Source organism: Oncorhynchus kisutch, linkage group LG10 (genome assembly GCF_002021735.2).
Source record: "Oncorhynchus kisutch isolate 150728-3 linkage group LG10, Okis_V2, whole genome shotgun sequence".
Classification (NCBI taxonomy): Eukaryota; Metazoa; Chordata; class Actinopteri; order Salmoniformes; family Salmonidae; genus Oncorhynchus; species Oncorhynchus kisutch.
In genome coordinates this window covers 18,488,331-18,513,011 of record NC_034183.2, presented here as the reverse complement: position 1 = coordinate 18,513,011, position 24,681 = coordinate 18,488,331, and the positions used below count along the sequence as shown (strand labels likewise).

Sequence of the window (24,681 nt, the reverse complement as noted above, 5' to 3'; positions counted from 1 at the left end):
AAGGTACAGGTATTCTAGTACAACGTGAGAAGGGGGAGAGAGAGATTGAGAGTCTAGGGGGTTACTGGCAGCCCCTGTGTCCTGGAATGTACCAAGGCTTGTTTTTGGGGTGGGACACTATGACCTCAGGCTATGGGATGGGTGGGTGCGATTCGGTAGAAGAGAGAAGACTAAGGTAAGAACTACAATCAGTTCATGCCCAATTAATATGGACTCTGTTGTCAACTGTACCCACAGCAAGACGATGAAGTCAAGTGCTCATTTTGATTTATGTCATTGAGATGACAAATGTCCATTCTTGATCGCAGACAAATCTCTCTCTTATTTTTCTCCCCAGAGAGGAGAGCAAGAGAAACATCTAGTGGAATGCTGTTTCTTTAAGAGAGAGAGAGGGTGAGAGAGAGCGAGAAAGGGAGGGACCTCTTTGCCCTCCAGAAACCAGGAAGGGAATTGAGTTGATCTGCTGGCGCTTGGTTAGCGCATACGGGGCTTTGAGCAGCACGACAGTTAGAGAGAGAGGGAGGGAGAGGAGGGCTGACCCATAACAAGCACCACCACGGCCATCGCAGGTGAGCTAAAAGCACCCCCGCTTACACCCCGCTGTCCGCCCAGGGCCTGTCGACCGGAGGGAGCAGGCACAGAAGGAGAGGAGAAAGGAATGAGGGAGGGGGACAGAGAGAGAGAGGAGAGAGCAAGAGGGGAGGGGGGGGGGGGGGGGGGGGGGGTTGTCGCAGACAGTAGTTATGGATATGTTTTTATTCCTGATAAAATACTTATCTGATTCCTGCTTTTTCCTTTCTGGGGATGATTCAGTTTTATTTGGTGTGTTTGAGGCATTAACTTTTAGGGCAGGTGGAAGCACTTAGAGGATGAGGTGGATGGGATGTTTGGGGGGGGGGGGGGGTTCTGAACAAGAGAAAGGAGGAACCAAAAATAATTATGTAGAACAAGGTACGATGACAAGCAAATGACAACTTTTCAGAATTTGTCATTCACTAAGAAATCATGCTTGGAGGGAAAAGTTATGAGCAATGTGTTTAAATATATTTTTGCTGGGTTGGTCCTTTCCTCCTGGTTTGGAATTGATCAGAATAGAAATGAGTCTTTAATTTGGTCAGGCCTCTTGAAGTGTGTTTAAAACGTAGACAGAGGGGTAGTCTCACTGAATACAGTGTTTGGCTGTGACGGTTCTGGCCGAGAGCCTTTTGTTAGTATGCAGCAAAGCCCTGTTTGATGGCTGATCTGTACTTTTAATACCTGGCATCCTGCTAGCAACATACTGTAGTGTATAATTCTGCCCTGAGTGCTTACGTTGGAACAGGCTTGGAGCAGTGGGGGTGGCGAGGGACGGAAAGCTGGGACTCGTAGTTCACAGCAAGGGCTGTGTAGCAGGTCAAATAGCATTTAAGGACTCTACATCCCAGAGTGCCTTGCCCTTGGCCATACAGAAAAGGGAACAGCTGCCAGCCTATCCCAGCAAGGAGGTGTGGTGAGTGAGCGGCTGTCAAGCCAATCACAGACGAGGAAGATATGCAAGAGCAGTGGGCTGAAAATAGAGGGGGGGAGTAGGTGTCTGCTTGTGTGGAATCAGGCAAGGGCTTGCCTGTATGACTAGGGCCACTCGGAAGTTTCCTGTCTGCAAAAGCTCCAGTACTGAGGCAGCAGGCAGGGCCCTACCCAGACACGGAGACAGGAGAGCCGGACAGGGCCTGGGGAAGGGACACGTGCTTCTGCCCAGCTGGTAAGAGCTCAAACTGCACTCTCTCCCCTGACACTGAGGAAAGAGAAAGGAGGAGGAGAGCTGAGGAAATAAATACCAGGTTCTCTCTGTCTCTCTCTGTGTGTGTGTGTGGTGTGTGAGAGAGAGAGTGGGATGGGGCTTCAGAGCTCCTGACCCACTTGCAGATAAAAAACCGATGGTAAATAGGGCACTGTTCACAGCAGGTAGATCACATCATGTTTATAGAGACTGTTGTCTTAAAGATTTGGGAATACACACTGTGACATTTTAACACCTTACTTACTGGGATGATTTAAAATGAGGATGATCTAAAACAATGTGATTGTGTGTAATGTTAAAGGTTATTAATGGTGTTATTAATGTAATAAGTGAGTCTGCTACAGATGATATCTCCCTCCTTACCCTCAGGCACAGCTGTGACATGATGGAAGAAAATGTGACACCTCTTGTGGACAATTTCCCCTCATTAGTGAAGTGTAGAGAATGAGCCGCCACTGGAAACTTTGCCCACTGCCCTTGGGAACTCCTGTATTAGTTTATTAACTTTCAGTTGTTCTTTTCCCCGGCTGCCCACACCCTCCTTCAGTTGTTCTTTTCCCCGGCTGCCCACACCCTCCTTCAGTTGTTCTTCTCCCCGGCTGCCCACAACCCCTTCAGTTGTTCTTATCCCCGGCTGCCCACACCCTCCTTCAGTTGTTCTTTTCCCCGGCTGCCCACACCCTCCTTCAGTTGTTCTTTTCCCCGGCTGCCCACACCCTCCTTCAGTTGTTCTTTTCCCCGGCTGCCCACACCCTCCTTCAGTTGTTCTTTTCCCCGGCTGCCTACACCCTCCTTCAGTTGTTCTTCTCCCCGGCTGCCCAAACCCTCCTTCAGTTGTTCTTCTCCCCGGCTGCCCACACCCTCCTTCAGTTGTTCTTCTCCCCGGCTGCCCACACCCTCCTTCAGTTGTTCTTATCCCCGGCTGCCCACAACCCCTTCAGTTGTTCTTATCCCCGGCTGCCCACATCCTCCTTCAGTTGTTCTTCTCCCCGGCTGCCCACACCCTCCTTCAGTTGATCTTCTCCCCGGCTGCCCACACCCTCCTTCAGTTGTTCTTCTCCCCGGCTGCCCACACCCTCCTTCAGTTGTTCTTCTCCCCGGCTGCCCACACCCTCCTTCAGTTGTTCTTCTCCCCGGCTGCCCACACCCTCCTTCAGTTGTTCTTCTCCCCGGCTGCCCACACCCTCCTTCAGTTGTTCTTCTCCCCGGCTGCCCACACCCTCCTTCAGTTGTTCTTCTCCCCGGCTGCCCACACCCTCCTTCAGTTGTTCTTCTCCCCGGCTGCCCACACCCTCCTTCAGTTGTTCTTCTCCCCGGCTGCCCACACCCTCCTTCAGTTGTTCTTCTCCCCGGCTGCCCACACCCTCCTTCAGTTGTTCTTCTCCCCGGCTGCCCACACCCTCCTTCAGTTGTTCTTCTCCCCGGCTGCCCACACCCTCCTTCAGTTGTTCTTCTCCCCGGCTGCCCACACCCTCCTTCAGTTGTTCTTCTCCCCGGCTGCCCACACCCTCCTTCAGTTGTTCTTCTCCCCGGCTCACCTCAAGTAGCCCTCTTGGCATTGTGTGATTTGTGTCACAATGTATTTTAGCCTACTGTCTGTCTCTGTCCTGTCCGTCTGTCTGTCTGTCTAAAGACGTTGCAGGAAACATAACTCATTCTAATTCACGGATGCATATTTCTGGCAACCCATACTTGTTGGACTTGTTTTGAAGTGTGTGGGTAAGAGAGAGAGGAAGGGGCATATTGTATTGTAATAAAGACACCCACAACTGAGAGGTGTTTAGATAGCTTTCAGAGGCAGTGTTTTTAAAATTATTCATCTGTCAAATGTCAAAGTGTTCTGATGTTACTTTTGCTACCCCTGAGTACCAATTGCAAAAGGCTGCACTTACTTTCAGCCTGAATAAATTCCACTAAGAGGTTAAGTCGGGACGCTCCATGTTACCCACAATAGCATCCAGGGGAATTGCAGGGGACTTCAGTGGCTGTGGGTAGGCCCTAGACACCACCCATCAATTTGGCGGTGAGCATGTTGAATACAGTTTGATATTCTTGTATGTTGTGCACCATAATGCCCCAAACTAGCAGGTCCACAGTGACAGGAGGAGACAGGTTGCATGCATGCTTACTGACAGTCTTTGGAAGGCCTCATTTTGGGGTAATGTTGCTTTTGGGTGGTGCACTGAACTATAATCTGCCCCATTTATTAAGGGGGAACTCCCCTTGTCAGCAGCAAAATGTCCCACTGTTCTTGTCCCAAGTAGACAGGCACACAGACATGGCTCTGTCTGTTGTGTTGTTGTTGTGGAGTCTGGGGGGAGTGATAGGGTCTGTCCTGGGCCTGCTGGGTTATGAAGCAGCTCACATAACCTGATCAAATTAGAGGCTGAGATGCAGCCAGGGTTAGAATAGGCCGTTGTGTTGTGAGTGGGACTTCACTTTTTACACTTTCCTTTCACACGGTGGGTTGTCTCCAAGATGTCACACATTTTTGTCTGAGTAATCTATTGTCTGAGAAATCCCATGTTGACCTTGGTACTACGTATGGAGAGAGGAGTGTTCGCTTAAGTCTCCTGTGATCAGAGGGTAGCATATGACAATCTCATGGCTGTTGAGTTCCTGTCTCATTTCCAGACGTTGTTCTAGCCTTCTCAGCAGGCTGAAGGGGATGTGGGCGATGTGGTTGGCCAGCAGGGGCACAGCGCAGTGCAGTGTCTGGAAGAGAGAGAGAGAGAGGGATGGTCATCTGATAACAGAGCGGGTTCTGTTACACGCCTGTCACAGACACACAGGAAGTCCTCTGCACACAATGCACAGCCGCCTGCACAGAATGGCACAGGGCTGAGGGCTACTGCTGCTGGGCCTGGCTCTACTAGGGGTGCAGCTGATTTTTGTGCTACTGTGAGTTTGGATCCACTACTTCCTGACTGACAGCATGGCAGCGTTAGGGAAGTATAGTTCCAGCAGTAGAAGAGGTTGTGTCTCTGTTTGAAACGGTGCTGCCAGATTTGCAAGTCTGTTTCTGGACCAGCTAGCTCAGGCTGGAGGAGGGAGGCAAGGAAAGCCAAGTAGAGTTTGGTTTACTTTACTTTGCTAGGAGAAGGGGGATGGTACTGTAAACCCATACAATAGTCAGTTATTGATTCCCGACAGTGGCTCTCCAGCTATCTCTTGATCTCTGGGGTAATGGTACCCTTAAAGAACTTAGACCTTTGATATGAAATCATAAAAATCTCCCTCTTCCTCTTGCACTTAACCTTTATTGACAAACATGATATAAGGACTTTATATAATGGTGTCTAACCCCTCCTGCAGTGTGAAGGGTTAGTTTCTTACAGGGGCTAAGAAAAGGTTTCTCGAGTCTCAGACACTTTCGAAGTGCATTAAATTTACAGTATTCCTTGGGCTGATGTCAAGGTTGTGAGTTTGTTTAAGATTGCCTCGCCCACTACCTTTCAGTCAGGGGCATTGTGTCTGATTCTTGGCAGCCGTCTGCCGTGTTTCAAGTTGAGCAGCACAGCCCCACCTCCAGTTTTATCAGTTGTTCGCCCTCTTCCTGCTCAGGACCTAACAGGCTTGTTATCCCGGGAAGCCTGGCAGAAATGATTCACACAGCCACACTAGGCCAGGCTCAGCTTCAGTCAGAATCATGTTCTTCTTGGAACTGGCCTGCCCCCCTCCTCCCCATAGTATTTCTGATTATCCTGTAATATCCTCTGTGACATGACCTTGAACCCTGGTGACCCCGGTCCAGGGATTCCCTTTCTCTGGGCTCAATCAACAGGGGGCTGGTCTTAGCCTGTGACAGTCAGCCAGGGAAAGACAACCTGTTTGCACTCTGCTGTCTAACTATATCACCCACCCTATGCTTCTATGAGTTATACCCTAGTCTACTGTAATTGTTCCAGTGTGGTTGGAGTTAAATTATTCACAGATATACCACTGATCCCCCACACACTTGCACTGCTTGTTCTGCTAAGGATGCTTGTTTTCTGGTTTCTGTGTTGCTCCCTTCAGCAGGGAAACAAAGAAGTGTGTGGTTGACTGCTCTTCAAAAGCATCATAGCAAAAACACTCAGTTTCAGCGACTTTCATTTTGGTCATGTAAGGAACACATGAGCTTTTCGTGGGTAAGGATGATAGTCATTTTACTCCAGGAATGAACGGTGTCAGACAAAGACTGTAGCTTCTTTGATCCTGGTCCCAGTTGACCTGAGATTATATTTCCAATATAACTCACCACCCAGTGTATTACAGGTTTTATAACTACCAGTATAACCACACGGTGTCACTGTATTGGTCATTAAATAAGAAGGGTTCTATCTAGGACAGAAGCCCATTTATCACAGTCAGGTGTTAAAAGCCAAATAGACAAAGTTCAATAGAACTGAAACAAAGTCGATGTTCAGCTCAGAGTGTCTTGCATGGGATCGTCCCCAAAATCGAATCTTGATAGCTGTTCTCCACGTTTGCTGGGCACGCATGGTGGTGGTGGGGGGGGGTATGCAGCAGTAAGTAGTGGTTTGACTTGCAAAGCAGCACCCTGTGCGTGCAGAGTAGGATCTAGTGAACTAGGCAGGCAACGCTGGATCGGTGGTGGCCCTGGGAACTGAGACGTTGGGGACACCGTGTGGCACTGTGGCCGCTGTCACCCACAGCCATGAATAAGTGATAAGGAATGTTTCAAGCCATGAGTAGGTGTCAGGATCAGGTTTGTTTGCACTGTTGTTTCCTCCTCTTTCTCTCTGTGGGGCTCTCTGTAGGTTCATCCTGGCCCCGGCCTCTTCTCCTCTCCCCCTAGCGCCTGTGTACGAGACAGGACACCTGCATGCCTCAATGGTGACTGGGCTGTATGAGGTAGCCTATGAGACTGTTTTTAACTTCTCTCAGCCTCCACAGATCTGCGTGTGACCCAGGGTCGGGCATGTATGTCCTGAGGATAATGTGTAAGCAGGTTTGCAGTAAGCAGCAGCATCAGTGAGAGCAGGTTGACTTGGCTGAGGTCTCTGTGGGCTCACCCAGGATCTATTTCCACACTGTGAAGGACATGACCGTTAACCCTGCGGTTGCCTTCTCTGACTCTCTCTCCCTCCCTCTCTCTCTCTCTCTCTCTCTCTCGTCTCTCTCTCTCGTCTCTCTCTCTCTCTCTCTCTCTCTCTCTCGTCTCTCTCGTCTCTCTCTCTCTCTCGTCTCTGTCCTCGCTCCCCTCCCTCAGCATATTCAAATGAGAGGTGGAGGATAATCAAATGTTCCCACGTCAGACAGGGCAGTTTTATCAGAAAAACAATGGGAGAAGTTGTAGTGGCGGTGTGGTCAGGTGCATATAAAATAGTAGGGGGTTAAAGGAGAAAGCAAGTGCTCTAACTTGGCTTGAGCCGAAATGAAAGGGCATTGTGTCATGAATAAAAGACACAAACTACTCCACATGGAACCAAGTGGGACAGTATTATTTCCATTTGCAAGCTTGTTTGTTTTAAGATTACCGCAAGACAGATGTACCGGTTTACCATAGTAAAGCATTTAAATGTCACACATTATGAGGTGGCATGATTGACAGGTCTTGTTAAGGATTTTTCCTCTTTGTTGAAGGAGTGGAGTTAACATCAGAGAAAGTGCAATTAGGTTTCTAGCACTATGACCTGTGGTTAGTGTTGCTGCGGTGCCAGATCTCTAGGTGTGGAGAGAGGCGTTGCTTTGTGAGGAGGTGTGGGAGAGAGCCAAGCAGGGGAGAGGAGAGGCAGCCAGGTTGAGCACAGCTAGTGTATATACCAAGAGGCTTAATCTGAAGGAATGTCATTTGAATGCGTTGCTCTTATAGAGAATAATCCCACTTGCCTCACCCCCTGCTGGGTCTCCCTGGCAGATGGATAAGGGTGGGGGGGCTTTATTTAATGTGTGTGTGTGTTTGTCTGTGCTTGTGTAAGTGTGTTTGTAAATGGACAAATCAGGAAGGACTTGCGTTGCCGAGCCCCCCTCCCCGCGCATTGCAAGCTGCAGTCGATCATTTTAATCTTACCCACCCCCCACACACACACACACGTGAGCGAGGGGACAGCCTTCCTGAAACTTGGCACACAGTACAGGGTGGGGTAACCGGCTCAGACCGGATTGACAACCTCCCTTTTTAATACCTTTCCCTCGCAGCTTGTGCGTGTCCTCTTCCTCCAGTGAGGTTTTTCCACGGGGTCTGTAACCCCCGCCCCACTCCTCCCCCTTTCCTAACTGACACAGAGCGACGCACAGGCTGCTGTACAGTCCCGGCCCTGCTCCTCCTCCCAGCATGCACTCTGATCCTCCCTGCTCTCCCTCAAACTGCCCTTCACTCTCTCTCATGGTAATAGGTTCAGCAGTGGGCCAATACATCCAGCATTACAGATACAGCATGGATGACAGCTATTTCAACACTATGTATTGGAGATGTTGGCCAAAAAGGATGTATGCCATAGCTATACTGTAGATTCTATTAGATTGGTCTGTGAAGCCAGTATGTCGGCCAGTAGCTGTTTGTCAGTGAAATCAATGGTATCTGTAGTGTTTGTATGGTGGTGATGTTACAACATGGCTCACCTCCAGGCCCTTCAGGCTCTTTAATGAACTCTGGGGCCTGGTGTTGTAGAGGACTGTAGTGATGGGCTATTGGCAAGAGAAATCAGCCGTTTTGAAAACTTTCAGTTCTTCAGCTAAACTGGCCAATAGGAACTGACATGATTTAATAGATTGATCTACAGTATCAACTTTTATACCACGTTGGTTCTAGGGCTGTGAAGATACCAGCATCGTAATGCTTTTTCCATGGCAAAAATGAAAACACAAAGCAGTTCAGTCTTTGGTCCTTTTAAAAACATTTTGTGGGCTATAGTTTGGAAAATAATTAATCTGACTCTGGATGACAACATAATGATGTTTGTTTCCAACATTAGGGTTTTTCCTTGCCATTACACATAAACGAGCATCGCAATACTGGTATCGTCCCGGACCTAGTTAGTTCAACGTAATTGAATTGAAAGGACGTGGAATTAACACTAATTCAACCAGTGTGTGCCCAGTGGGTATTAATGACACACCACATTATTGTGGCATTAGTGAGCAAAACTTCAACACAATATTATTTTCATCTATACTCTCAGGTGTGAAGGCACTTTTTCTGAATAACCACCAGACCTTACCCTGAGGCACTTCTTATATATCTGGGTGGATGGAAAAATTACAGGGAAAAGATCATTTAAGAAGATCATTTGAAGATCATTTACTGCATTTCTATATAAGGAGAAAAAAAAGTTCAAATGCTATTTAGAGAACAGCAAAAACAAGCTAGTGTAGGTTCATTCACCTCAGTCCATCTAGAAACACACAGCCTATTAGGAGAGCAGGCATGGTGGGGGGAGCTATAGGATCATGGACTCATTGTAAAGACTGGAATGGCATAGATGGAACGGTATCAAACATATGGAAACCACATTGTAGACGCCGTTCCAGTAATTAAATTCCAGCCATCACAATGAGCCCGTCCCCCTATAGCTCCTCCCACCAGCAATTAGCTATACCACTGTAATGTTATACTCCTGAAATGGGGGAAATATGAGAACTGAATCACACTGACACTTAGCATCAGCGACTGTTCAGTCAGTTGTAATGATGAATTGCATTAGGTCATCAACTCTTTACATATATATCTCTTTTCTCAAATGACGTAGCGTTCACATTTGTATTCCGAGCCATTACTAATCAAGCTCCGCACAGACAGACATCAATGGAGCACATAGATGATCGTATTATCAATTATTAGACTATTACTTACGGGGCGCCCCCTCCAAAGTGGCGGCGTGGTCTAGAGTAGTCGCTACAGACCTGGGTTCGATCCCAGACTGTGTCCCAGACGGTTGTGACCGGGAGACCCATGAGGCGGCACAACAATTGTTAGGGGAGGGTTAAGCCGGCCGGGAGGTCCTTGTCCCATCGCAGTCTAGCGACTCCTTGTGGCGTGCCGGGTGCATGCACGCTGACTTCAGTTGCACAGTGTTTCCTCTGACACATTGGTGCGACTGGTTTCCAGGTTAAGCGAACAGTGTGTCAAGAAGCAGTGCGGCTTGGCAGGGTCGTGTTTCAGAGGACGCATGGCTCTCGACCTTGGCCTCTCCCGAATCCATACTGGAGTTGCAGCGATTGGACATGACTGTAACTACCAATTGGATATCATGAAAAGGGGGTCAACAAATAGAATAGAATTTACGATTCTGTATTAATATCAGCGATGTGGTGGTAAAAAATGATGGGTAAACTATAAACTCCATGTGCTGCTAAAATGGCAAATCCGGGGGCGCAGGCGAGCATAACGAGCAAACCACTGTTCATGATTCCATTCTTTTGCAAACGAGCAGGCGTGATTAGAACTCAGGCCTATGAATAATATAAATGTTCTGAGATTTGAGCAATATTTAGATTGATTTCCTTTGTGTACAAAATATATATTTGTATTATTAAACTTTTTTTCAAATTTGAAAAAAATACAGTGGTCCGGACCTCGGTGTCCTCAAATGTTTGTAGTTATGGCCATGTACGTGGTGCTATTACCATATTGCTACTGTAATACCTACCAAATCCCTAGGACTTTGGGCTAGGAATTGAATTGGGCATCTGTGTATTGTGTTTTAAAGACTGAGAACTGATTCTCCCCTCCTTTTCTCCCCCTCTTCCTCCCTCAGACAGGCAGACGGACAGACGGCAGGACGGACACGCGGGCGGCGGCTGTGATTGGCGGCTCTGCGGCAGGCTGGTGGAAGATGTCGTTGGGAGCCGGCGGAAGGGGCGGGCGGCGGCTCAGGGGCACTGGGGGTGGAGGAGGAGGGAGAGGGGAGGTGGCGGAGGAGGGCCTGGTGGGCATCCCCTTCCCCGAGCACAGCGCTGACATCCTGGGCAGCCTGAACAAGCAGCGCCTCAGCGGCCTGCTGTGTGACGTGCTCCTGGTCAACCAGGAGAAGGAGTTCCCCGCCCACCGCTCGGTCCTGGCCTCCTGCAGCCCCTACTTCTACAAGCTGTTCACCTCTGGTCCAACTGCCGACCAGCAGCACGTCTACTCCATCGACTTTGTGGCGGCCGAGGCCCTAGGCGCCTTGCTGGACTTTGCCTACACAGCCACGCTGACCGTCAGCCACAGCTCCGTGGGAGACATCCTGGCCGCTGCCCACCTGCTGGAGGTCTCGCCCGTCCAGGAAGTCTGCACTCACCTGCTGGACACCAAAGTGCTCTCCCCGCCGGTAGGCTGGTCATCATGACAACGCTAACTTACCAACACTCCGTCAGAAGTCTCTGTCTTACCATTACATCACAGGCCTCGCATAAAAATATGGTCACTTAACAAACCTTCTTATCCAAAGTTTCTGAAAGTTAAAATACATGTATTCAGTATGGCCTCTGTGGAAATCAGGCGAACCACTCTTGTTTTGAGTTGTTAAAACTATTGTGTTGCAAGTGCCATTCTGGAGCTCCATCCAAATGCGCCACCACAGACCACGTACCACACAACCTCATCGCGTCACGCTAACAAACTAACACTCAGTCATCGGTCTTTGTCTGGCCATCACATCATGCTCTTTATTAGTGTCTCTCTCACACACTGCCAAACACACATCCACACCCTGGGGTCACAATAACACTGACCTCAAAACATTTACCCATGCTAAGCCAACACCAGTCTCTGAGTCTCAGGACAGGGTGCGCTTTCACAAGCTGCATTCTACAGACAAAACCTATCGCAGTTAAGCTACAACATTTGCATGGCGGGGAGCGTGTAGAATAGCAGTAGCATGGCCATGTTCATAGTCATATATGTTTCTGTTGTGTGAATATGATATGCATGTGTCCACTCACATTCTATTAGACATTGTATGAGTGTAATGGAATCCTGTTTAATTTTTCGTAGGCGGGCAGTGAGCGAGGAGAAGAAGAGGATGATGATGAGGAGGAGGGGAAAGGTGGAGGAGGAGAGGTGGAGCAGGGGAATCGGCTGCGGGCCCAGGAGTATCTACAGTACTTCCAGAGAGGGGCCCACTGGAGCAGCAGCTGCAGCACGCCAGAGCTCAGGGACATGCCCACAAACCTGCACTTTAATCATGGCAATGGGGCCCAAAGCAACGGGGCCCCCGGGGGCCCCAGAGAGTACTACTCTCCCCTGGACCTCGCCCTGACCCAGGCCCCCACACAGGACCCTGAAGATGAAGAGGATGAGGAGGACGAAGGGGAAGTGGAGCACTCTGAAAGTGGCAGGGACATGCTGGCCTGGGCCAGGGGTAACGGAGGGGTGCCAGGGGCCTCTTTCTACGTCCCAGCCCAGAACGGACATTTTTACCTCCCAACGAAGCCCAAACTGGAGACGGAGGAAGAGGGGGAGGAAGAGGGGGGGCGGGATGGAGAGAGGGGCGCGGCCAGCGCCCTCCTGCAGAAGATGATGGACTCCATCGAGAGGCAGAAGGAGCGGGCCGCGGCCGGGGAGGAGCTGGGGGAGGGAGAGGACCCGGACGTGGAGTTTTACTTGAATTACTTTAACAGCACGCAGCACGAAGATGCCGCTGCCGCCGTCTCACAGGGACTGCTGCCCCTCTGGACGGCACGGGGCGGCTCTAGCCGAGAGAGAGAGAGGGGGGGAGGAGAGAGGGGAGGAAAGGGAGGAGAAGAGAGAGGGGGCGGAGGGGAGAGGAAGATGCGCTCCAAGGCCTTCCAGAAGTGCCCCATCTGCTCCAAGGTCATCCAGGGTGCAGGCAAGCTACCCCGCCACATCCGCACGCACACGGGAGAGAAGCCCTATGAGTGCGCCATCTGCAAAGTGCGCTTCACCAGGTATGCCCCAATTAATGCATTGACCACCCATGTCACATCTACTCATGGTGAGGAGGCGTGATGGAGCAAAAACAAGACCACTGTTGTCCTACAGCCAAGGACAGTCTTACTTAGTATGAGCTACGTTAGCTTAGCCAAATGTTTGCTCTCTGTCAATTAATTAATTTACTAATGTACTATCCTGAAATTAAAGTGAGAAACATAGCTGAAAGCATAGTAAACAATTTTTTTATTTAACTAGGCAAGTCAGTTAAGAACAAATTCTTATTTTCAATGATGGCCTAGGAACAGTGGGTTAACTGCCTTGTTCAGGGGCAGAACAACAGATTTTTACCTTGTCAGCTCGGGGATTCTATCTTGCAACCTTTCGGTTACTAGTCCAACGCTCTAACCACTAGGCTGCCTGCTGTCCCCTATCTATGTGGTAATGTAAATAATTTTGCCAAAACCTTTCTGGAAAATGTTAATCAGAGATGAACATGTTTGATATTTCATCTAGTGGAGGGAATCAGGGTGTCATGAAGATGTGTTTTATAAAGACATGGCTCATGGCTAAGTCCTGGAATGTTAACAGGTGGTATAAAAGAGGGTTGTGACACGTTATCTAGGAGGAAGCTGCTGTAAAGTTTTCTGTTCTGATACTGACGGGGATTACAAGCCGAGCGGTGCCCTATCTGTGCCAATGCCGGAATTTGAACTTGTGATCCCTGGTTTTGTTGATTATTGCCCACGACAAAACCGACTGGACCTCTCTCCCCTCCCAACCGACCAGTCCTCTCTCTCCCCTCCCAACCGACCAGCCCTCTCTCTCCCCTCCCAACCGACCAGCCCTCTCTCTCCCCTCCCAACCGACCAGCCCTCTCTCTCCCCTCCCAACCGACCAGCCCTCTCTCTCCCCTCCCAACCGACCAGCCCTCTCTCTCCCCTCCCAACCGACCAGCCCTCTCTCTCCCCTCCCAACCGACCAGCCCTCTCTCTCCCCTCCCAACCGACCAGCCCTCTCCTTCTCTCTCCCCTCCCAACTGACCAGCCCTCTCCTTCTCTCTCCCCTCCCAACCGATCAGCCCTCTCCCTCTCTCTCCCCTCCCAACCGACCAGCCCTCTCTCTCCCCTCCCAACCGACGAGCCCTCTCTCTCCCCTCCCAACCGACCAGCCCTCTCTCTCCTCTCCCAACCGACCAGCCCTCTCCCTCTATATCCCCTCCCAACCGACCAGCCCTCTCCCTCTCTCTCCCCTCCCTCTCCCAGTCCTTAGCCAGCTAATGGAATCTGTCTGCTCACATTCAGGCTGCCCAGCTAGCTACAGGCCAGGGTGGACTGCTAGATTAGCGCGCTGTGTCACTGGTCTCCCTGTATTTTAAGAGCACTACCTCTTCCTTGAATCTATCTTCTTAATGAATGAGTCAATGGACTTGCATTGGAAATAGATGCACACTGGAAATACCCAGGACTAGGGTTGCAAAGGGAGGGTATATTACTGGAAATGTTTGAAGTTTACCAGAAAGCTACCAGAATGTTGGTAACTTTCAATATATAGAATTTTATCAAATGACATCTAGTGGGCTTTTGGGGTACTTCAGATTATCACAGGTGTGTGTAATTATCTCTGGCTCTCTTGTGTGGCCTTATCACATGTCAAATATATATTTTAAATAAATACAGAAGAATGACAAAGCTGTAATACATTATTCTGAATATAAACCATCACCTTAGAATTTAATATGAGGGTTTCCACATGAAATATCCTTTATATATATACATATTTGTATATACCCTTTGCGCAGGCGGGCGAGCCTGATCTAAATGTGCTTGCTTCTAAATGCAGCCTATCGGTAGTGAAGTGGGAAGCGGGTGTTGTAATCTTAATCCTATTTGATCAGGGTTACGAGTGTGCTGCTTTCGCACTGTAATAAACCACTCCTGTCCTTTAAATATTTCACCCTGTGTCACTGTATGTGTGTAACCATGGTAGCAGTAGTGCCCCTATGTGGCTTGTGTGGGTGCTAAGTAGTTCTCTTAACTCCGGAGGTTTGTTTAGGTGCACTCTGGGTGCTAAAGGGCTGGATGGCAGAGAGACAGATATTATGACTGGGTGGGTAGGTGAGGGAAGCTGAAGGACTGATTCAAATCCAATGTTTTATTGTCACATGCGCTGAAATCAACAGGTTTAGACGTTACTGTGAAATGCTTACAATGCTGTTCAAGAAATAGAGTTTAGAAACTAAAGTGAAAAATAAAATAAAAAGTAACACAATAAAATAACAATAACATGGCTATACGTATACAGGGTTACCGGTATCGCGTCAATGTGGGGGGGTGCAGGTTAGTCGAGGTCATTTGTACATGTAGGTTGGGGTAAAGTGACTATGCATAGATAATAAACAGTGAGTAGCAGCAGTGTAAAAACAAAGGGGGGGTCAATGTAAATAGTCCGGTAGCCATTTGATTAATTGTTCAGCGGTCTTATGGCTTGGGGGTAGAAGCTGTTTAGAAGCCTTTTGGTCCTAGACTTGGCACTCCGGTAGCGCTTGCCGTGCGGTAGCAGAGAAAACAGTCTATGACTTGGGTGACTGGAGTCTTTGACAATTTTTAGGGCCTTCCTCTGATACCGCCTAGTATATAGGTCCTGGATGTCAGGAAGCTTGGCCCCAGTGATGTACTGGGCCATACACACTACCCTCTGTAGTGCCTTACGGTCGGATGCTGAGCAGTTGCCATACCAGGCGGTGATGCAACCAGTCAGAATGCTCTCGATGGTACAGCTGTCAACCTTTTTGAGGATCTGGGGACCCATGCCAAACCTTTTCAGTCTCCTGTGGGGGAAGCATTAATTAATAAAGTAGAGGGGCCTGAACTTGGCACTAGTAAGGTGTACAGCTAGCTGTCACTTCTACAGACTGTAATCCTAAAGTGTATGTTTTGTCTTCTAGTTTAATTTCACTGAAAACTTGCTGCTGATGTTTTAAGAGGACCTATTGACCCATTGATTAGTCTCTGACCCATTGATTAGTCTCATTTTTTAGGGTTTGTCCAAAAAAGTGACAAGAGAAACTAACGCCTCTGCAACCCTTAATCTGAAATAAAGGTTCAATAAAAAATATACACTTTCGTTCACAAGCATTTTTGTTTAATTGAGTTTATTTCCACTTTCCAGTGTTATATGTGATATTCTTTGAAGGTAGCGGCACCAGAAATAGATTTCCCCTGAACCTAGCCACACTGTCTGTGAACGTTGAGCTCCGGGCCAGGTCTCTACATGTACTTTGAGAAATGGTGTAGATAACTGTAAGTGAAAAGTGTGAAGTAAAAAATAGTTCTATAAGCAAAGAATCCTCAATTCCAGCATGGCTGGAACTTTACAAGGCCTTTCTTCCACAATATCCACACTTAAGACTGTGTGACCACTACTATTATTTTCCAAACTTTTGTATTTATTCATGGCCTGTCCTCAGATGACCTTGCTGCCATGGCAGAGTAAACAACCTGGAAGAGGTCCATTAGGTGTTATAGTGAAGGAGATAGACACAGGGAGACAAACAGCCTCCATAAGCACATTCACCCTGGACAAACACCCTACTTTAAGATCACATAACAATATGTACTGTAGCCTATGTTGCAAAGTAGTGGAACATTTTCTATTTTGTTTCAATGTCAACACAGACATGTTTTAAATTGTCATTTTTCAAGATTGTGATTCTTAGCCTATTGTTTGGTTAATGGTTGTAGTTTGCTTCTTATTTTAACGACCCTTGTTGCTATCGGAGTTCCTACTGTACTAATCAATTCTGTTGTTTTTCTGTACTGAGCCTCTGTGTTCTTCCTCCGCAGGCAGGACAAGCTCAAGGTTCACATGCGTAAGCATACGGGAGAGAAGCCTTACCTGTGTACGCAGTGTGGTGCTGCGTTCGCCCACAACTACGACCTGAAGAACCACATGCGCGTGCACACAGGCCTGCGGCCCTACCAGTGCTCCAGCTGCTTTAAGACTTTTGTGCGTTCAGACCACCTGCACCGCCACCTCAAGAAGGACGGCTGCAACGGGATCCCCTCCCGCCGCGGCCGCAAGCCTCGTGTGCGGGACCCCGGGCTCCTGGAGGTCCCTGTGGGGCTGGCGGGCCCCGGCCCTCGGAGTGGCAGGGGGAGACGGCGCATGGAGGCGGCTTCAGCTGCGGCGGTGGAGGGGGCCTCCAGGGCCCATGCACACAGTCCTCAGCCCCAGGAGATGGCAGGGGAGCCGGGGGACTGAGACCGAGAGGGACGCTGGACACCATATTCATACTGGGACCCTGAGGGGCCGCCACCGAAACCAAGGGAGAAAAGAACACGCTATGAACAACGGCAAACAAAATAAACATAACAACTAACTATTCCTCTATATACCAAATCAGGGTGTCACCAATCTAATATTTTCCGTTTATTTTATCCCTTTGCTTTAGGAAACAGAGTAGACACACACGAGTCAGCGTTCTGTTAAAGAGCAAAGAACGCTTCAAATCACACCTCCATGATGTCTCCTTTCTGGGTCATTTCTGTCTCATCTGGGTTTCTGTACATTTGGCAAAAGTGCTTAAGCTTATGTATAACCAAACAACAGAAAAACCTGAGAAACTATGCAGTTAAAATAGATTCTATTGGTTTGGACTTCATAGCCTTCAAACTTTGAGGTGTCTCACATCTATTGGCTGCTGCATTGTGAACGGAGTGTGATCTCTCATATTCAGATGGAAAGCAACCGATCTTTTTCTATTCTTTAGCATTTCTACAATGTACAGTTACTATAGAAATAGTAGTATTGTCAGAATATGACAATATATGCAAGATTAACTCAACCACACCTCTGATGCAGAAATAATCATTGTTTTCAAATGCTCCAGAAAGAATCAGACAAGGATTTGATTTAAGTGTCACTTACTCTTTAAAATATATTTTTAAATCTATGGTTCATCTTTTTAAAATGTTAAATGTCGAGTTGAATCCACGTTTGGGGGGGCTCTTCCATTGCAGGGGTAAGGACCGCAAGAGCAGGGGGTGTGTTTCTAAAGCACTACTATGGTCATGTTGCCAGGTGACCACGTCGTTGACTACCAATCACAACCCTGACATTTCAGCCTTTCTATTTTCTTTTTGATTTGTCTTAATTTTTTTTCTGTTTGTTTGTTTCTTGTTTGAGTTGACTGCTTCGGGTACTTGACACTTTACATTTGTATACATGTAGATACGTTAGGCGGTGATTATATTGGTCCCTTTTTAATGCTGAGATATATTAGCCTACCGATTGGGGTTTCCTTCAGCTTGATGTCAGATTTCTCACAGAGTGAAGCTTGTGGGTCAAAGAGAAAAGAAACTGTATGAATGTTAGAGTATATTGAATTGAGAAACCCATTGGTCCTAAACTTAACACTTGATTGAGATTTATAGAGTTGCTGCCCAAAGAAAGAAGAGTTACTAGCTATGTGCTTAACTTTGTGCAGTTCTGACAGAATCTTCCCTGGCGTGAGGAGAGAGGGCAGTGTCTAACCAACAGCAGGTTGAAAGAGACCAAAAGCAGGGATAGACAGAGATGAGATGAGCACCTTTTTTATACGTTTGCACAGCTTTACTAAAGATATCCAACAGAGAGATGTATATTTAAAGGGGGTCGTCAGGGAAAGGAGGTGTGTAATAGTGCGTATTCCAATCTTTTTTTTGTCCTGGGGACCACGAAAACCACGAGGCAACCTGTGTGGTGAAGAGAGCAATAAATACCTGTCCAAGTTGAGAGGCCAAATAAGTGCGCAGCTGGGTGTTGGGGGATGGGTGGCGAGGGGAGGGCGAGTGGAGGGGGATTTCACAATGTCTGTTGCATTCCAAAATATAATCTCCCTGGCACAGCCATGTTTCCAGGCAGAACGGGTTCAAATCAGGCCTTCTCTCTCCCACTTTAGTCCTCCAATGCCCCAAAACCAGCCTGTGGAGGGCAGGGTATTATATAGCCCTGGGTAGAGAAGGTCTACTCAGTGGCTGACTGGACTGCTGCTGGGTGTTTGTGTGTGTGGCAGCCAGGGTCTTTTCTCTGGCCACATCAGTGCAGTGTGACTCACTCACAGACGGGCTGGGAGTGTCAGCAGCTCCTCCAGTTGTGGGCACGTTCAAACACGCTCCCCAAACTGCTGGCGCACTAAAAACCAGGCAGACACTAAAGTGGGCGAAAAACACGAGGGCAGCCACTAGGTGTTGCTCTACAGACTTATGACGTGTGTGGGCCACTGGCTCACATACATCTGGACATGTTTGTCTTGGTCAGTACACTCTTAACCACACAGAGGAGAGGGTGCCGTGCCAGTGACTTAGATCCAATTCCCCTGCCATTGCTGCAATGCGGTGTCCTGAGTATCAGTCCTTTGCACCTTAATGGGAAAGAAGCAGGTTCTGAATGCACTTTGTTACTGAGAAGGGCACTTTTGTCAAAGAAACGGGTACTTTGAAACAAAGTAAGGCGAATGAGCTTAATATCCCCAACGCAAGTGCTGCCGTTAAGCTTGTTTTCTGGTTTTGTTCAGTTTTTGACGACAAGCTGCCAAAAAAGAAAGAAATGTATGTGCGTTTTGGATCTCTTAAGAGAATTCAGGCAGGTTCAGAAATTAACATGTTGGGTTTTGTGACCATACAAACTTTTAAAAATACAAAATAACCCCATGTAACTGATTGCACTTGAAGTTAAGTTTTGGTTTAAAAAAAATATATATATATAGTCTATATTCATGTCTTAATGCAGAGCAGGGGACGAGTGGAGGGGGCGGGGCCGGAGTGTGTGTGAGTGGTTGTGCATGGCTGGAGGGTCTCAGGGCAAGCCTGGATAAACAAACTATCTCCACCCATCTGTTCACCAGCTCCCCTCTCATAGCTCCACATATTATCGCAGGGAAGAAAACACAGTCAGACACCAACTCCAACTGCACGGCAGTTCCATCATACACATACTATTTTCCAAGTAGTGGCTAACTAAGGGGTGTGTGTGTGTGAGTATTCTTGAAACATCCACACACCCTAAACCATCTTTTCCATAGCTTTTCACCGCTTTGTATTCTGTTGCAATCTTTATTTCCCTGGGATTTGTTATTGAGCAGTTTGACTCCTTTTAGATGAATGTATTCATTAGTCTGTCAGTGTGGACATCTACAATGATCAAGTCAAATACTAGGAGGTAGTAAGGGGTGGTTGATATGTATAGCCTGAATGCCAGGAGCTCGGTGTAGGGTCATGTATATGCACAGGTCTGATGAAAGCCATAGTTCGGTAAGGTGTTAGGCTTCTAAGTTACCCCTCCCAAGCATATGTAACCATTTAAACGGGTGACATTCTTGGGCCTTAGTATTGTGATTTCAAGTTGTATTCCTATTTTATTTCTTTATTCTTTGGCTAAGCCAAAATTGACCCAGATTGCACATAGGACACTCTTATAGAGATATGCCCTAGTTGCTCTTCATGTCTGGTGTATAATATGAAGGTATGAAAGTAATCCCAGACATTATATCTAGAATGAGACTGCCTCTGACCAAGCCACACACCAACGAAGCCCACCCCCTCGATATGTATGCAGCAAATTGTGTGGAATCATACACCACATTTACTTGAGTTCACATTTCTCCCTTTATTTCTGTGGACTTTACAATGGTGGAGATGGAATAGCTTGTCCTTTATGTCTTTATGTAAAAAAAACAAAAAACATCTTAAAGGTTCTGCTACAGCATTCCTTCTTTTTCTAACCAACTTTATGGCTGTTTTTGTGTGGGTGGGGGTCAGGGTATGGGATGTGGTTTAGGGAGGGTGGTGTATTTTATGAGGTCGGGCAGAGGGGTGTTTTGGGTGGGGTTGGGGATATAAAGCCTGATAGCACTGGAAATAGTGCTATAGCTGAGACAACAAGAGTTTGCACTAAAGTCATGTCCTTGTCCTGCTAAGGGTAGGAGGGCATGAGACCTCAGCAAGGCCCTTGAGTTTCCATGAGCACAGAGTGTTACACACTCAGCGGTCCAACACACAGAGGTCATCCATTCCCCTAACCAGCAGACTTGATCATGTAAAGGTTCTTCTGAGAAGTATACCAACATTAATTAACCAAACCAAAGCAGAAAAATACTTTGATAAGTCATTGCACATTTAAGATGTCTTATCATGTTGAATGTATACAGCAAAGCCTGAAGGTGCTTTGAAAGTTGTAGAATAGTTCACACAGAGGAGACTAAAGTCATGTAACTACAGCGAATCTGAAACTCTCCATGTTTGAAATGTTGTAAACATTCAGACCCTATATATAACTTATATAGCTACCTCTGGGAGGTAGTATGACAACCCTCTGAGCAGTGTGTTCAGCAGCAGTATCTAGATAAATTCAGGTGTCCTTTAAGTAGAGTGAGTGTTCTCTGGGACTCTGTGGCCTTGTCTGACGACTAAGCTTTGTTTAATGGGTCGAGTAGCAGTCTGGGGCTCTGTTTGTCTGTCTCGCCAGGTGGACATGGGATATGGGTGAGAACGGGACTTAAAACAGAAGGAAAGCAAGAACCCCTCCCTCTTTTTAATTGTAGAACACCTTAATCTAACTTCCTAATGGTTAGTTAAAACATGTGGATGTTGAGGAGTGTGGCTGAAAATGTCTGGTGAGCCACTCTCAATCAAACTCCCACTGTATTGTTTGATCAAACTACTATGACTTACTTATAAATGTAAGAAGAGGTGAACCTATGAACTAATTGTTCTACTGGTTGATGTTGTGGTGTAGTTCTCTGCTACTTCCTTGCCCTATGTTCCCATGGTCCCACTCCTGGTGAGACCTCCCAGGCTCAGCCCCTGACCTCTGTTACTCCGACACACGCTACACTGACAAGGTGTCTCACAACTCCTTCAAGAAAATACTTATTGTTGGTGTTTATCCAAATCATCCTGATGTTTTGTTCCTAAGTTATTAAGAAAAAGAAAAGAACATGTCTGAAAGCATTAAAAACTACGCAAAACATTTGATAACAATTATAACTGTAATAATCATAGAACAGGAGTGGGTAATGGTGGTGGAGGATATGTTTTGTTAGTGGTGCTGCACACCTGAATGTCCAGGCTGGTGAAGCACAGCAAGCTGAGGATGACATATGTAGTATGGCACAATGCACAGCGTGGCTCTGGCACTGGCACAGCTATCCCTGGGGCCTATTAGAGGCTATTGGCTGGTTGGTCGGCCAGTTTACTGTAGGAGTCACTATCTACATCAGTGGGGTACAATGGTTTGCAAAAAGTGGGAGAGACCAGATCAGGGAAGTTGTGCTGTGCAATGGTTCAGGTTGCCCCTTCTTGTTGTGTTTCACTGGGAATTATATGATGTAGCAAAATGGTGGACGATATAGGGGAGTCACAGAACTGGTGATGGGGAAATTACAGGGGAATGTTGATTATCTACTTTTCTGTTAGTGCTTCTCAGGTGGAAAGCAACACTGCAATGCATTGCGTTTCAATTTCTGTTTCTGTTCAGTTTGTGATTTGACCCCAGTAACATCCATTTGTACAATTGCCAAATTGTACCAATGTTTAACAAAATGGTTCCCAGAACGCAGAGCGGGGAAACAGTTGGTTCCCCATTGCCATGTGACTGTGACCCCTATTGCTTTACCTAATGTTGATTCAATGGCTTGTCTGTGGGAGGGAGAGTGCTGAGAAGTCTGTGTTAATCAGGTTGAAACATGCATAAAAGTATCTGGGTATGAGAAGCACAGAGGGGAGGGGAGAAGGGTGGGTTCTCTCTCCAGACCCTGGTTTCCATATCTCTAAAGACAGGCCTTTGATTAGAGATCACAGGCCCTCAGCAGGGGAAGCTGAGGGAGGGAGGGAAAAAGAGACTCACTTGTGGTTTAAAGCCACCAACCAAGAGAGAGGATACATTCCATAACTTCATACAGTAATTCCCGCTTTTGAGTCTTGGCGTGGGGAGACGGAGGGGGTAGAGGGAGAGGAACAGTCAGCGTTTTACAGCCGAGTGTTTCAATCTGTCCATTCCACCTCCTACCACCCCCAGTCTGACAGACAGACAGACAGACAGGCAGGCAGTGAGCTCGGCCTCTCGAGGCTTGGCCGTCCGACTGCCTGTATGTCTCAGCTTCTGCGATTGTAACAAAGCACTTTGCGAAAGGCCATCCAGAATATTGTTTGCTGTTTTTTGGGGGTTATTACTATTGTTATTATTGTTTATTCTTGTTGATATTTTTATTTCATTATGGATTTTTATTTAAATGCAAAGCTACATGAAAATGAGAACTTGAATAATTGATATTTGGGTTGAAGTCCATTCGAGCTACCGCCCCACTAGGCCATACATACACCTCTGGCATACACACAGTCTCAGCTAATAGATGCAGCTCAGTGGGGATACACTCGGAGTGAAAGGGTTTTAAGGCAAGGTCTCCTTCATCTCCACATACAATCTCTTTGGAAAACAAGTCATATAATCTCATTGGGAGAGTTGCGCTGCACAGAAACTTCCATAACAGTTGAGAAGCTTTCTGAGAAGGCTAACTGGGTAGTTCTACTTAATGTCAAACATGCAGTACTTTGTAGGTTTAAAGCTCATTTATTTGTATCTCTCACGTCACTTACACATACTGGTTCATTAATGTATGTGGTGTCTCTTTGCTGTACAATAGTGCCCCTTGTGTAGCTAGAGTAAATTGTTGGATCTGGTATCCTCAAATCATTCTGAGACATGAAAATAGGAACAACCAAATTTTTCAGTCAAATCAAAATTTGTTTTAGCAAAATAGAGTAGTATGCAGACATGTAGCAGAAGTGTGAGGGAGAAGAGAGTGACTATCCATTGTAGATTGATTTCTAACTGTAAAAATCACTATCCATCCATTCTAGTTTAAAACGCTGGGGCAGCAGAGTACTCCCTGTCTGTCAGGCTTGGATGCTAAAAATCCTCCTCTTCAGAAAAGTCATTTTCATTAACATTGTCTGTCAGTGTATTTTGGAAGCTATGCAGGGCTATGCAGGGGATAGGTGGTTCTGGAGAATTTGCACTTTTGGCTACAAAAATAAATTGTATTGTATATGAGACCACTAAATCCACACCGTCTAAACCATATAATTCCATTTGTTTTGTTCTGTTTTTCTCTTTGTAATATATCCCAAAATGTCTGGCGTCCTTGGTTGAAAGAAAATACGATCTTTCTATTAAAAAAACCCAATGGTTGTGACTTGTTTGTCTGCACATGTTTGTTTATAACTAAGAATGGACACTAGCAAATGTATTTTAATTTACTAGGCAAGTCAGTTAAGAACAAATTCTTATTTTCAATGATGGCCTAGGAACAGTGGGTTAACTACCTGTTCAGGGGCAGAACGACAGATTTGTACCTTGTCAGCTCGGGGATTCGAACTTGCAACCTTTTGGTTACTAGTCCAATGCTCTAACCACTAGGCTACCCTAGCAAGCCTCTGGTGATTGTCATTTTGAATGTCAGGCAAATGGTTTCTGTCTCTATTATTTTGCCCACACACTAAAACCACATCAGACAGCCTTCCCAAGTATACGTTTCTCATCAAATATTATCTAAAAACAGCTAATAGTACTGCAATAGTTTGCATAGTTACTGAATATGTATTTGTACATTCAGAATGTTTTGCATTTCATTATTTAGTCTAAATCTGCTTCACTTTAAAATCGTCCCACTGAAAAATACAGCAATCCAACCTGTTTGTGAATTTTTAATAATTAAGAATATTATAAATTACACATGTACCTTAACTGTCAATGTAATGTCAGAGAAATGATTGCTATCTTTTACAGTATTTTTCAATCGCTTTGGTGCTATTGTCACACGTATGTTGTGAATTATCAAAACTCTTAGTACAAAGCTCCAAACTGGTAACACTTGTAATGCAGCAAGTCTCATATTCAAAACTTTTTCACTATTGAACCAAAATATAAATTTACTGTGGAATACCATGAGCATAAAACAATGATATCTTCTCAAATGTTTTTCTTCTTTTAACAATTTTGTTTTTTTCAATCGTTTTTGTGCAATTTTCACAAGTATGTGGTCAGT

General features: G+C 46.6%; 1 protein-coding gene across 1 annotated transcript; it reads left to right on the top strand.

Moving 5' to 3' along the window:
* Nucleotides 1–431: 431 nt before the first annotated feature.
* On the top strand, nucleotides 432–23,829 carry LOC109898765 (zinc finger and BTB domain-containing protein 7A-like). Its single transcript, XM_031833245.1, has 4 exons — nucleotides 432–569; nucleotides 10,483–11,034; nucleotides 11,700–12,613; nucleotides 16,442–23,829. Exons 2-4 carry the CDS (start codon nucleotides 10,561–10,563, stop codon nucleotides 16,857–16,859), a joined length of 1,806 nt encoding a protein of 601 aa, XP_031689105.1. The 5' UTR covers nucleotides 432–569; nucleotides 10,483–10,560; the 3' UTR covers nucleotides 16,860–23,829.
* Nucleotides 23,830–24,681: the final 852 nt, after the last annotated feature.

Bases quoted from the DNA above. Each gene is read 5' to 3' on its own strand.
- LOC109898765 (XM_031833245.1), top strand. From the start codon at position 10,561: ATGTCGTTGGGAGCCGGCGGAAGGGGCGGGCGGCGGCTCAGGGGCACT. The intron at 11,035-11,699 runs GTAGGCTGGTCA...AATTTTTCGTAG, and splicing joins CCAAAGTGCTCTCCCCGCCG to GCGGGCAGTGAGCGAGGAGA. The intron at 12,614-16,441 runs GTATGCCCCAAT...CTTCCTCCGCAG, and splicing joins TGCAAAGTGCGCTTCACCAG to GCAGGACAAGCTCAAGGTTC.